Genomic DNA, 13668 nt, shown 5'->3' on the forward strand with positions numbered 1-13668 from the left:
AAAGAAAATGTTAACAGCACACAGCAATTTTAGAAAATAACTGTAAGAGAGAATAGTATCTTAAAATTACCATCTGCCTTCCTGATTTAGGATCACTCATCTACAGCCTGTAGTTTGTGTCCAGTGCTAAATATCTGCTCATGTTTTCTGTTTTCTTATTCCTTTGAGTGGATAATTTTGTGTCATGAAGCCTTTACCTTGTAGTACAATATTCTTACTTGATTTTTCTTAAAACCATACTACAGTCTTTTTTTTTTTTTTTTAAGATATATGCCTTAACAGGAATTATTTAGGAAGAAAAAAGAGGTAATGGGAAAAAAGACTACATGCAAAAGCAAAAATGACCTTCTGTAGTGAATTCACTGTTTTTCAAGTGTGGCAAGAATAATAAGTCTTGGCAGTTGAAACTTGCTGTCCACCTGAGGGCTGCCAATCACTCCCATTTTGAGAGACAGAATTTGTGAATTGTCAACACATCTTTTAGGCGAGAAGCCAGTGTTCATCAAGAGTAAAATGAAAGCAAATGCTCAAATAAATTGAAAATAAAAATGCTGCCTGGTCATCTGACCTTGAGAACATATTACATATAATCTACAGTACCTATGTTATAACAACTATAATATGTGAGATATAGATGACAAAATGCATGGCTCTTAGTGAACTTCTTAGATGGATTATATTCTAGAGATCAGTGACTGGAGTTTTTTTCTGCATTCCTTAAACAGTAAACTATTTCTCATTGAGCAACTCCCATAAATACAATCCTATCACACTGAAACTGCTGACAGCCTGGCAGGCGATTTCAGTGGTGGAAGCCAGGACTAAACACATTGAACTACGTTAGAGTTGGTCCCTGGAGGACAGAATTGAACTTCATTGGCAAGGGCACAGTAAGAGTTCCATTTGACTCCTCATTAAATCTCTCATAGGGATTACAGCTCCTTCTCTGTGGCTGCTATTGCTTCTCTTTCTACAGAAGAGATAGATGTGAACACTTAGTCCTGGGCACCTCTTTTTTTTTTTTTTTTTTTTTACCTATTTAGGAAAAGTTTATTTTTCCTAACCAAAGCAAAGTCTCTTGCAGATTTAAAAAAAAAAAAAAAGGTCTTCCAGTTTCTTGCTCATTAACCACCTTCTTATTTCCTAAGAAAGTAGAGAGCTTTATTTCATTTTGTGAGAATTCATTTTTAAATGCCTGTCTTAGGGAATGCAAGAGATTCTGTTTTATCTGCATTTATTATTTCTCCCAGAAATGCAGCATTATGGAGAAAACAGTTGATGCTAACGATCTCAGCCTTCTTTATCTAGCAGTGTCGTTGTGATCATGTAATCACAACAAACATTTTGAAGCATACATTACTAGAGGCGCCTTATGTTGCCCACGGCCATTCTTGTGGATTTGGAGTCCTGGAAACAGCAAAATAAGATTCACCATCCTTTGGAAGTACTGCATTGAAAAAACCAATCAATAGTTCAAAAAGCACACAGCAGGCTCTATGGATTGAAAACCCCACACAGGTGATGATGCAGCATTTGCCTTCTTCTTGGGTGTCTCTCCCAGAAAGATTCTCAATATATATATTTTTAAGTGCAATAAAAACACATGAAAGTATTTTATCCGGCAATGGCGAAGTGAAATACCTTCTCTGAAGAGAACATTTTCTGGATTATGAAATAATACCCTCAGTCTTCAGGCCACCTAATCACAGTATCAGAATGGAATATTAAAAATGCTAACAACTAATTCTTCACTGGAGAGTGCTTTACTGTCTGCTGTTTACTGTTATCGTTCTCCCAAAGTGATCCACGTGTGCACGTGTCCAGGGGATAAAGGGCTAAGCGAACTGTGATGTAAATGATAAAAATGGAAAACAACATAGAAAAGATGATTATTGTAAAAATGCCCATTATTGTGAAAGCTCTTTTTGCATTTGCATGATGAATGTATGATTAGTACATTGTATTTCTCACACCCTACACACATCCTTAAGCCTATATCCGTGTAGTATCTACACACCCATGGGTGGGTGCTCAGTCACTCAGTCGTGTCCGACTCTTTGTGACCCCATGGACTGTAGCCCATCAGGCTCCTCTGTCCACGGGATTTTCCAGGCAAAAATACTGAAGTGGGTTGCCATGCCCACCTCCAGGGTTTCTTCCTACCCAGGGACTGAACCTGTGTCTCCTACCGCTCCTGCAGTGCAGGTGGATTCTTTACCACTGAGCCACCGGGGAACCCATCTAAACATGCATACATGAACATATGCACACATACATGTATTTTTATATATATTCATAATTTGCAACATGGGCACCCATACTTTAAAATCTAACTTTATTTAAAACAGAAAAAAAACAGAAATTGTTGGAAACTTATGAGTGTGGTTTTGTCACTGGCCTAAACAACTATTTGGTTCCAGACACTTTTTACTGTCACTTTTGGGAGTGAGTGGGAATAGAATTCTGCTTTTAGGAGCTTCTGAATATAAAAAGAATATACCAAACCAAAACCCTACAAGTCTAGTCCCAAGAATAAAATTTTCAGATAACCCATGACTCTGACTTAAGGGATGGAGAAACAACTAATATTTTCTCAAGAGAAAGAGAAGGTCCAGGCCAGTCAAGTGTGGACATAAGGGCACTAAATTGAGCATGTGAAGAGAAGAAGGTGAGAAGGAAAGTAGTTTCTAAAGGAAAACACCAAAGGCATAAATTCAGACCATTATTCTATATTTATGCAAATAATAAATCAGTACACATATATATTCATGTAAATATATTCAATCTAAACCTTTCTCAGATACACAAATACATACCAGCCATCTGTGCATACAAATATGGAATCATTATATGTTGTACCTCTGAAATTAACACAATGTCAAATGTCAATTATAGCTCAATTTAAAAAAAAAATAGTACAGAAAGGTCCCATATACCTCCACTCAGTTTCCTTCAAGAGTAACATCTTATATAACTATAGTATTTAGGTATTAAAATCAAACAATTGCCAGTTGTAGAATTCACCGACCTTATTCAAATTTCACCAGTTTTACATGCACTCATTTGTGTGTGTTTCTATACAATTTTATCATCTGGGTAGACTTGTGCAACCGCCACCACAGTCAAGATACAGAACTATTTTATCACCACTTTTAACTTACACACCCTCTCTTTCCCCTCCTCCTACTCACACTTTCATAGTGGGAATGTAAAATGACATAATGACTCTGGAAAAGTTCAATAGTTTCTGTAATCAGTAAGCATTTTAAAAAGTATATGAATGTTTATGTGTTTATAAATATGAGTCATATAATGTGAACAAACCTCCTCCTTATATTCCACTCAAATTTCAAAGGACAGCCCTTAGAGTTTACAAAACTTCTGATTTCAAACAGAAAAAAACAGATATATATGCTAGTTCCTCCTGGGTGAGTGTTGGATAGAGAGAAGGAGAGTGTTTGTTATTTTGTTAATTTTTATTGAAGTACAGTTGCTTTACAATGTGTGAGTTTCTGCTGTACAGAGAAGTGAATCAGCTATATTTGTACATGAGCGCATGCTAAGGAGCTTCAGTCACTTCAGACTCTTTGTGATCCTATGGACAATAGCCTGCTAGACTCCTCTGTCCATGGAATTCTCCAGGCAAGAATACTGGAGTGCGTAGCCATGCCCTCCTCCAGGGAGGAGGAGGAGGGATCCAACCCATCCAATCCATCCATGGGTGCCCATGTTGCGGATTATGAATATATATAAAAATACATGTATGTGTGCGTATGTTCATGTATGCATGCTTAGATAGGCTTCCCCGGTGACTCAGTGATAAAGAAAGTACCCATCCAGGGATCCAACCCACTTCTCTTATGTCTTCTGCATGTGCAGGCAGGTTCTTTACTAAGGCCACCTGGGAAGCCCATACCTGTGTATGTGTATATCTCCTCTTTTTCGGATTTCCTTCCCATTTAGCTCATCACAGAGCAACCGGCGGGGCTCCCAGTACCATACAGTAGGTTGGAGAATGGGAGCATTTAAATGGGAGGAAGCGTGGAAACGGGAAGGATTATCCTCCTCGGTAAGGTTCCCAGGTGGCGCTAGCGGTAAAGAATCCGCTTGCCAATACAGGAGACGCAAGAGCTGAGGGTTCAATCCCTGGGTCCGGATGATACCCTAGAATGAGAAGTGGCAACCCCCTCCAGTATTCTAGCCTGGAAAATTCCATAGTCAGAAGAGCCTGGCGGGCTACAGATCATGGGGTCGCAAAGAGTCAGACACGACCCAGCGCGGACACGCGCGCGCGCGCACCCCTCCCCCCATACTGAGCTCCATCCCTACATTCACAACCGCCACTCCCGCCCACCCCCCCCCCGCCCCAAGAAAAAGTGAAAGTGAAAGGGCTTCCCTGGTGGCTCAGAGGTTAAAGCGTCTGCCCGCAATGCGGGAGACCTGGGTTCGATCCCTGGGTCGGGAAGATCCCCTGGAGAAAGAAATGGCAACCCACTCCAGTACTCTTGCCTGGAGAATCCCCATGGACGGAGGAGCCTGCAGTTGGTAGCAGAAGTAGGTGGACCTAGAGAGGCCCCGGGTTTCCAGCTCCTGAGTTGCTCCCGAGGAGTCCGGGAAGAACTCTTGCGTCCCAGAGACTGTGGGAAGCTTTGGGGCGGAGCCTGGAGTGAGGGGCCGTCCTGGGCTGCGAGGCGGCGGGCGGACCCTGGTGGGAGGGCCCCGCGGCTGCTGTCTCTTTACGGGTCCGCAGCCCGGGGCGTGAGTATCTCCGCTGCCGGAGGACCGCGGCGGGCGGCGCGCAGGGCCCCCGCCTCCCGCTCCCCACGCGGCCGCCGCGCCAGAGCCTCGCCCACTCCAATCCCCACCCTCACCATCCTTAACTGTTAAAGAGCAGCCGCGCCCGGCGCGTTCCTAGAGGATCCCGGGTGCAGAAGGCGGAAGGGGAGCAGACGCAGGGGGACTGGAAAGGCAGGATGCGCCCTCCCGGAGCAACCTCGGCGCCCAGGGTCTGAGGCTGCAGCCCCAGCTCGCCATTGTGAGCCGCCGGCAGAGCCAGGCGGCGCCACCGTACTCCCGGCTCCCCGTCCACGCCGCGATGGGGCACCTGCCCACGAGGACGCGCGGCGGCCGCCGCCTCCTCCTGCTCTGGCTCTTTGTGCTGTTCAAGGTAGGGGACCCCCTTCCCCCAGCCCCCGCGGTCCTGCCTGCGCCCGCGCTCGGGCGCCCTAGCTCTGCCGCCCGGGAGCCGCGCGCCCCGCGGGCGGGATGGCCCGGCTGCAGGCGCCGGAGCGCACGCTTTGTTGTCCTTGCCTCTGCGTGTTCCCCGCGGGCTTGAGGGATGGGGTGGAAGAACAGGGAAGTTTGCTCCCTCCAGCTTTGACCCTTTGTGCTCTTTGACCGCCTTCGGCATCTCCATCAAAGGTGGCCTCTCCGGTGGTGCTTCCTCAGACAAAATGAGGTCACTTTCCCTTCTGGTCGCTACTGCACCCCAATGCCGCTTCACCTTTCTACCCTCCCCCAACGGGGTTGTGGAGTCTTTGCCTTAATTTACCTTTTGCTGGAATGGTACCCCGGGGGCTGAGCTCCCTGGCTGAAAACGGACTGCCGGGGTGGTTAGTGAGCGTGATTGTCTGACTAAGGAGTGTAAGCTTGAGCTTGGACTCCTCTCCCCACGTTCTCCTCTCCAGCCTTTACAAAGTCTCTAGACTTTTCTTCACTGTATTTACTGAGGATGCTACCTCTAAATTTCAGTGTCAGACATCTGTATAATTAACTTTGTCGTGTCTTCTTTGGAATATCTTCCTCGGGGTTTTACTTTGGGGAATATAAACCAGACAAGGACTGCTTTAAAAGAAATCCTAGTTTGACAGCTACACTGTACATAAAATTTTTTAAAGAAATTTAAGTTAGATGTCTTTGGAGAAGTGTTATGAAGTTATAAGGGAGGTGATTGTCTTCTCTTCGTGTCTTCCGGGTGCCTACTTCAGTTCTGTTATTTAGTCCTTTTTTTGGCGAAGCAAACTCAAATGTGTCGACAGGTGACCAGGAGCTATCCTTTCAGCACCACAGCGCTATCTACCTTAGAAATGGATGAAATATTAATGGATGCAAACGTTTTCTCATCAAAGAGTCACTTCTTGCTCATACGCACCATTAATTATGAATGTCTGATAAAGAGATAGTGGAACAGAGCCAATGGATTGAGAACAGCCAGTTTTAAATATTCCATATTTTCATTTACCTTCGTGGAAAAAAGAAAAAATAGTTTTTGGGAGAAACAGCAATAGAGAGCCTCAACACGATTCCAAATTATACTTAATATGTTTTTACATTTTCTGAAGCTATGAATAATTTTTTAAATCTGATAAATAATAAGCTTGGTCATATATTTTTACTCTAAGAGTTTGCTCTCTAAGTAGACACCATAAATGCGTATGTTCTATGAACATGCACAAACTTTGAAGTTCCTATTAATATTTCTGTTTGTCATATTCTGTCATGTCTATTATGTCTATGCAACACTTGTCATGAATGCAAAGTGAGAAATTGAATAACCACACATTTTACTAAGTAACAGCTAGGACTTGCACATATGACATCTGATCCAAATTGAACCTTTGGCAGTATCTCAGGTTTTTATTTGAATGCTTTATGCTGAGCAAGAATTTCAGAAATGGTCAAATGATGATTTTGGGAGTGGAGGAAGAGTTCCATAAATAAAATGGAAAAATTTGTGGCAGAAATTCTAATCAGAAACTTGATATTTGAATTAGAAATTGCAGTCAGTGATGGAATAGACTGTAACAGATGTTCACCCAGTTCCACATAATAAATGTTTTCCTGCACATTTGTAGTTTAGTGTAACTTATGATGGTAAGTACATTAATAAAGCTTGCCATTTAATAAATACAGTCATGGGACAAATGATCTTGTAAAGAAAATCATTACTTTATATTTCATGCAAATGCAGCATTTTATGTCTCCTGAATATAAAGTATAACAGAGAAAGGATATAGATATATGAAAGTGTTAGTCACTTAGTTGTGTCCAACTCATCGTAACCCCATGGACTGTAGCCTGCCAGGCTCCTCTGTCCCTGGGATTTCCCAGGCAAGAATACTGGAGTGGGTAGCCGTTCCCTTCCCTATATGTCTGTGTATATATACATATGCATATGTTCATATATATATATATATATATTACTGAATACCCACTATGTACCAGTCAGTCTTCTAGGTATTTTGCATATGCTATTTCATTCACTTATTTTGTTACAATTGACAAGAAAGTGGTTAACCAGGCACTGAAATAATGCATTTACATTTTGGAAATAGTATATTTCACAGTAAATTTGGTTCACAGCATAATCTTTCCACAATTTGGAGATGCTTTTGCATTCAAGCTCCTGAATAAATACCAGTCAAACAGTCCACTGGAAGCTATCACAACATTGTTAATTGGCCATATTCCAACATAAAGTAAAAGTTTAGTAGAAAATAATTTTAAAAATTAAAAAAAGGAAACATAGCTTTCCATTATTAAATACCAAGTTGTTGGTTGAATCTCAGTGATGAAATCTAAAAAGGTTTGTCTGTGTTGAGTCAAAACGAACCCATTTCCCTATATGATTGACTATAACCAATTTCATTGCTGTAGCCTCAAGATGCCTGGCTAAGGAAGCCTTTGTGCATTGTTCTCTGTTCATGGTTTAGTGATGGACACATTTAATCAGACATGTCCAATTGTTTAAATCACCCACTTTATGTTATGAGGTTAATGTCTGCATAACTGATGTTTCCTAAGCACAATGTTGGTTATGAGGCTTTCTACTTTCATATAAATAGTGGCGGTACATATAAAAATAGAAAATAAAAGAACTCTGTTATCAAATATACTGGGAACCTTTCAAACTCACTTGAGCTTCCCAGGTGGCCCAGTGGTACAGAATGTGCTGCCGATCGATGCAGGAGATGCGGCTTCTATCCCTGGGTCAGGAAGATGCCCTGGAGAAGGAAATGGTAACCCACTCCAGTATTCTTGCCTGGAAAAATTCCACAGAGAGAGGAGCCTGATGGGCTTCCATCTGTGGGGTCACAAAGACTCTGACATGACTGCACATGCGCACACACACAAGTCTCAGTGTTCTGCCCATGCGGTGCTGTGCTTAGTCGCTCAGTCATGTCCGGCACTTGGTGACCCCATGGACTGTAGCCCGCCACGCTCCTCAGTCCATGAGATTCTCCAGGCAAGAATATTGGAGTGGGTTGCCATGCCCTCCTCCAGGGGGATCTTCCCAACACCGGGATCAAACCCAGGTCTCCTGCATTGCAGGTGGTTTCTTTACTATCTGAGCCACCAGGAAAGGCCAAGAATACTGCAGTGGGTAGCCTATCCCTTCTCCAGGGATCTTCCCAACCCAATAATTGAACCAGGGTCTCCTGCATTGCAGGGGGATTCTTTACCAGCTGAGCTACCAGAGAAGCCGTTCTACCCATGTGTAAATGTAAATGGAGTAGTGTTAATATTTATCTGGTGATTCCCCCTTTCTGTACATCTTCCCATAATTTCAGGGGAAACAATGTAATTTCTCTCACCTAGCCTATCTTTACTAAACCTCTCCTTGAAAATTACTTCCTATATCATTTCACTCGACATCAGTATTTTCTCAATGAAGATGTAAATTGTGGAATATGACATCATAGGAATTAAAATTCTGCCTTCCCTGAAATGGTTCCCATTAGTGATCAACTGGAAGGTTTCCCTAAAGTCCTAGGCTTGGCATGAATCCTTCTTTCTCTCTGAACCTCCTCTCTATATTTCCTTCCATCTCTGCCCTTACTTGATATATAATCGAGGAACATTAAATTTGAAAGGGCTTCAATTACATTTTCTGAAAGAGGTTTATGTTTAATTCTATAAAGCATGAGTGTTATCATGCTGACCATAGTATTTATTCAGGAGAAATACCCACTTTCCAAGGTTTATCTGTCTTTCTCCACTTCTTTTCCCCTGCTCCTCTCTTTTGATGTGGATCATTTTAAAAGTCTTTACTGAATTTGTTACAATATTGCTTCTGTTTTATGTTCTGGGTTTTTTTGGCCATGAGGCATGTGAGATCTCAGGGTCCCAACCAGGGATGGAATCCTCACTCCCTCCATTGGAAGACACAGTCTTAACCACTGGACTGTCAGGGAAGTCCCTTATCTTTCTTATTCTCCCTAATTCTCTTCACCACCTCCATTTCTCTCCCTCTTCCCCGGCTCTCCTGCCCACCCCACACACATACAGGCACAGACACACAGAAGAATCTTCACTTTCCTTTTTGAGGTTTTACATTCACATTCTATATCACACAATGTTGGCAGTTGAACGACAATCTTTTCATCTTTCTGAAGCAGCTTATACCATTCTCCTTGCAGTGAAGTTTGCTGCCATTAATTTCTTTGTCAATTGACTTCCTTGGCAAATGTTGTTGCCAACCTATTAGAGAAACTCTCTTACATGTGACATCCCTAGTAAATTGGAGAAGGTTCACTGGGCTGGACTTCTACAGGGAATTGGGTGATAATCCTTCCCAACGTGAGCATCTGTTTGCTTCTGTTCTTTGCTATGTGAAATATTGTTGCTCTGTGAAAGTATAAAAAATTCACATTTACCTGTTTCTCATTTTGGCTCATAAGAAAATATGTCTGTATGAATAAATAATTTAAAACAAGGGGAGTTTTACTTTATTTTTTAAATGTAGTGCTGTTTCTAGTATTTAAATATCCAACTTACAGGTATTTGAATTTATAAGTACATTGATTCTTTTGTCTTATAAACATAATTTTCACTTGAGTCTTTAGTGTTTCCAAAGGATCTTGGTATTGGATAGAGTTAGTACATCTGAGTAAACCATTGTGATTGGTAGCAGCTTAGCACAGTAGAATGCCTCACAGCTGTGACCACAGATATTTATTTTTCATTTTCTTCCTAATATAATGCCTTCAGTTACACAGTTCCAGTGGTGTTGTATTTTCAGAAGTATAGCATAGTACAGTGATGAGCTTTACTGGAAAAGAAGCAGTATGTTCATTTAGTTACTCCAAATACATTGTAAATGTTTGTGAAATAAAGGCATGTCTATTGTAAATTTTGGGCTTCCCTTGTGGCTCAGCTGGTAAAGAATCCACCTGCAATGTGGGAGGCCTGGGTTTGATTCCTAGGTTGGGAAGATCTCCTGGAGAAGGGAAAGGCTACCCACTCCAGTATTCTTGCCTAGAGGATTCTAGGCAAGAGTTGAATATGACTGAGTGACTTTCACTTCCACTTTCATTGTAAATTTTTGCCTTCTATTGTGCCTAGAATGCAGTGTTAGGCATATGATAGAAGTTTAATAAACAGGATTTAAATTTTTGGCATTGTATAAGTAGTTTTTGACAGAGATGTGGTAAGTATCAGTAAATTTGAGTTGTGAATTCATCTTTAAGGAAAACATGAGGAAATTAGCACTGTGGGAATGAAATCATTATAGTTACAATGCAATCATTATACCAAAAATAATAAAATATTACCCATCCCTTATATTAAGAACTTATAAAAGTCTTAAATCAAAATACCCACATGGTCAGTTCAGTTCAGTCACTCAGTCACGTTGGACTCTTTGTGACCCCATGGACTGCAACACACTAGAGGTTTCCCTGTCCATCCCCAACACCTGGAGCCTACTCAAACTCATGTCCATCGAGTTGCTGATGCCATCCAACCATCTCATTCTCTGTCATTCCCTTCTCCTCCTGCCTTCAGTTTTTCCCAGCATCAGCGTCTTTTCCAATGAGTCAGTTCTTCACATCAGGTGGCCAAAGTACTGGAGTTTCAGCTTCAGCATCAGTCCTTCTAATGAATATTCAAGACTGATTTCCTTTAGGATGGACTGGTTGGATCTCCTTGCAGTCCAAGGGACTCTCAAGAGTTTTCTCTGACACAATTCAAAAGCACCAATTCTTTGGTGCTCAGCTTTCTCTGTGGTCCAACTCTCACATCCATACACGACTACTGGAAAAACCATAACTTTGATTAGACGGACCTTTGTTGGCAAAGGAAATACCCATATGGTATTTCCCTCCAAAATAATACTTTGGATTACTCATTTATTCATCACTGTTACCTCAACTGCTGTTAACTGTCATCAGTTAAAAGTGTGTGTTGAGAACTTCCCTGGTGGCCTGGTGTTTGGGAGTCCACCTGCCAATGCAGGCGATGTGGGTTCAATCCCTGGTCTGGGAGAATTCCACCTGTTGGGAGGCAATTAAGCCCATGTGCCACAACTACTGAAGCCCATGCTCACCGCAACTAGAGAAAGTCTGCATCAGCAACAGAAACCCAATGCAGCCAAAAATAAATAATATGTTTAAAATATAATATAGTTTGTACAAGTTTGAGTTAAAATACTAGGAGGAATAACTTTCCTTACCTTTGTATATGGCCTACAACTTCAGCCAATATGCAAATATACAGGTGGTATTTTTGCTTCCTCTTCCATATCATCCTTCTTCTGTGACCAGTGCCAACTGGAACTGACAAAGATTTCTGCATTCTTCTATTATAAATCCCTCTGGTTTTTTGCCATAACTTTGCTTTTAGGAGACAAGGCCTTTTCTACAGCCTGGTCTTAGTCGTATCTATGGTAATGTTCAATCCAGGGGCATAAACCAATGCAATGCCTTAAAGAACTCTTCTCTGGTGCTCTTAGAGACACATTGGTGTCAGCTCCTTCTTCTTAAATAAATATGTGGGAGACCTCCTTGTGCACTTATGTCATTGACTTGAGGAGCTAAAACAGGTTAACATGGCACCAGTAGAATGAACAGGAGGGTAAATGGGGTAGGACAAAGCTAGAGACAGAACACAAAGTCTCTTGTCCTCTTCTCTTCTGGTGCTGTTGGTTCCAGCAGGTTCCATATTGTTTCTATCAATAATTCAGAAGAGTATCAGAAGAGGTATTCTTGAACACCTCTTATGTAATCTGTCATCACTAATTACTCCTAATTAATGAGCTTGTCCTTTCCTAAGCTTGTTCTTCGTCTCCAGAGTGCTGCTTTCTAGTTTTCATTTTCCTCTGAACATGGTGCCTTCCAATTTATTTCTATAAGTAGAACCGTATCTTATCTCTGTGTCAGAAAATCATCCTCAACTCATTCATTCAGAATCTAATTCTCCAGTAAAATATGTCTCTTTTCCCTAGGCATTCTAATTATCTAAAAGGTCAATTCCTCTTACTTCTAAATATGCTAAAATCACCAAACAAACAAGAGGATGTTTGAAACAAGGTTGTAGAGGTTTCTGGATAGAGCAGTTTTCCCCTCTTTTTTGTCAAGAAATTGAGATGAGAGAGAGAAATGATATATACTTGAAAAAATCTTTCAGAAACAGAGAATCAGAATTGAAACTAGGACTCTTGAGTTCAAGGGCTGTGTTACAAATTATAAGTATGCATGGTAATTTCTGTAAGAAAATGAAGATAGGGAAAATTAGGGAATCAAAAGAAAAAGGTTTGATGAAAACAGTATATTGCCAACCTTCTATCTATATGTAAACGTGTTTCTTCTTGAATACTCTTCATTTGTTTGGTTTCCCACTCTTCCTAAATAGGAATACTGTGCAGTTCATTTTTCTAACAAGACCGTTTCTCTCATAAAGCAAATTAAAACCAGATGAACCTGGTCATTTTGTACCTTTACTAGTAAATAAAATTAATAGGGACGTGATTTATCTACAACGTAGAGGTACAAAATCAGAACTATATTTTGTAACACTAATGTATATGTGATTTAAATTATGAACATTTCTCTTGTTTTGTATCATCTCATTTAACTGTTATTTAGAAAGCTGAGACTTCTGTTGCTGTTTTTCAGACCCACTGTTCTGAAAAGCATGGTAGCATTTAGGAAAATACAAATTTATATGCACAGAAATCAAGGGATGGAAGTCAGTTTAAGGAGATTCCTATATGCTGTGCCAGAATGTAGAGTCTTTATTGTCTAGGTGAAGAAGACTATTGAAGGGTTTAATCAAAACTGAATGGAATAAGATTTGCATTTTTGATAGAGCCTTTGGCTGTAGGAAAGGCTTTCTCAAAGGTATACCAAATCTGGAAGCAGTTAAACTGCTAGGAGGTTATTGTAATGATCCAATTAAGAGATATAATACAAATCTTGACACCAGGGTGATGGGAAAAGGGACCAAAGGAAGAGGGGTGGTGTTCAAAATAACTAAATTGACAAGGCTAGTTACATGTGGGAAATTAGAGAAAGAGGAGTCCAAGCTCTTTTCCAAGTAACTGATACCTTTGCCTGAAATGTTGCTACTATTATGATACCATGTGGGCTGGTGGTGTCCATTCTCCTCCAGATCAGCATACCCCTTTCTCCACCCACAGTGCCAGGGAGCTCCCCTATAAAGGCTGCTTCTTCAGGTCCCCTTGCCCTTTGGCCTATAGTGAGTTTGACTAATAGGAAGTATCAGAGTCCTTATTCCCCCAGCATCCACCTTGGCTGGACCCTGATAAGCAGTAGATTCAGTCTCTCTTCCAATCTTGTAGTCAGCCTCTCTATTAAGGCCACGTTCTGGCCAAGTTCCAGAAACAGCTTCTTGGTCCCTGTAGGATAATAGCTTCTCACTGCTACTTCT

At 41.3% G+C, this 13668-nt stretch overlaps 1 protein-coding gene across 3 annotated transcripts in view; it reads left to right on the plus strand.

Moving 5' to 3' along the window:
- The first annotated feature begins 4751 nt into the window (after positions 1–4751).
- Positions 4752–13668, plus strand: part of PTPRO (protein tyrosine phosphatase receptor type O) — a 260020-nt gene continuing 251103 nt past the window's right edge. For all 3 annotated transcript variants that reach the window (XM_043882124.1, XM_043882125.1, XM_043882126.1), the window contains exon 1: positions 4752–5167. In XM_043882124.1, the coding sequence (XP_043738059.1) occupies positions 5096–5167 (72 nt within the window). In that variant the 5' untranslated portion in view covers positions 4752–5095. The remainder of the gene's footprint in view (positions 5168–13668) is intronic.

This window comes from Cervus elaphus, chromosome 22 (genome assembly GCF_910594005.1).
Source record: "Cervus elaphus chromosome 22, mCerEla1.1, whole genome shotgun sequence".
Taxonomy (NCBI): Eukaryota; Metazoa; Chordata; class Mammalia; order Artiodactyla; family Cervidae; genus Cervus; species Cervus elaphus.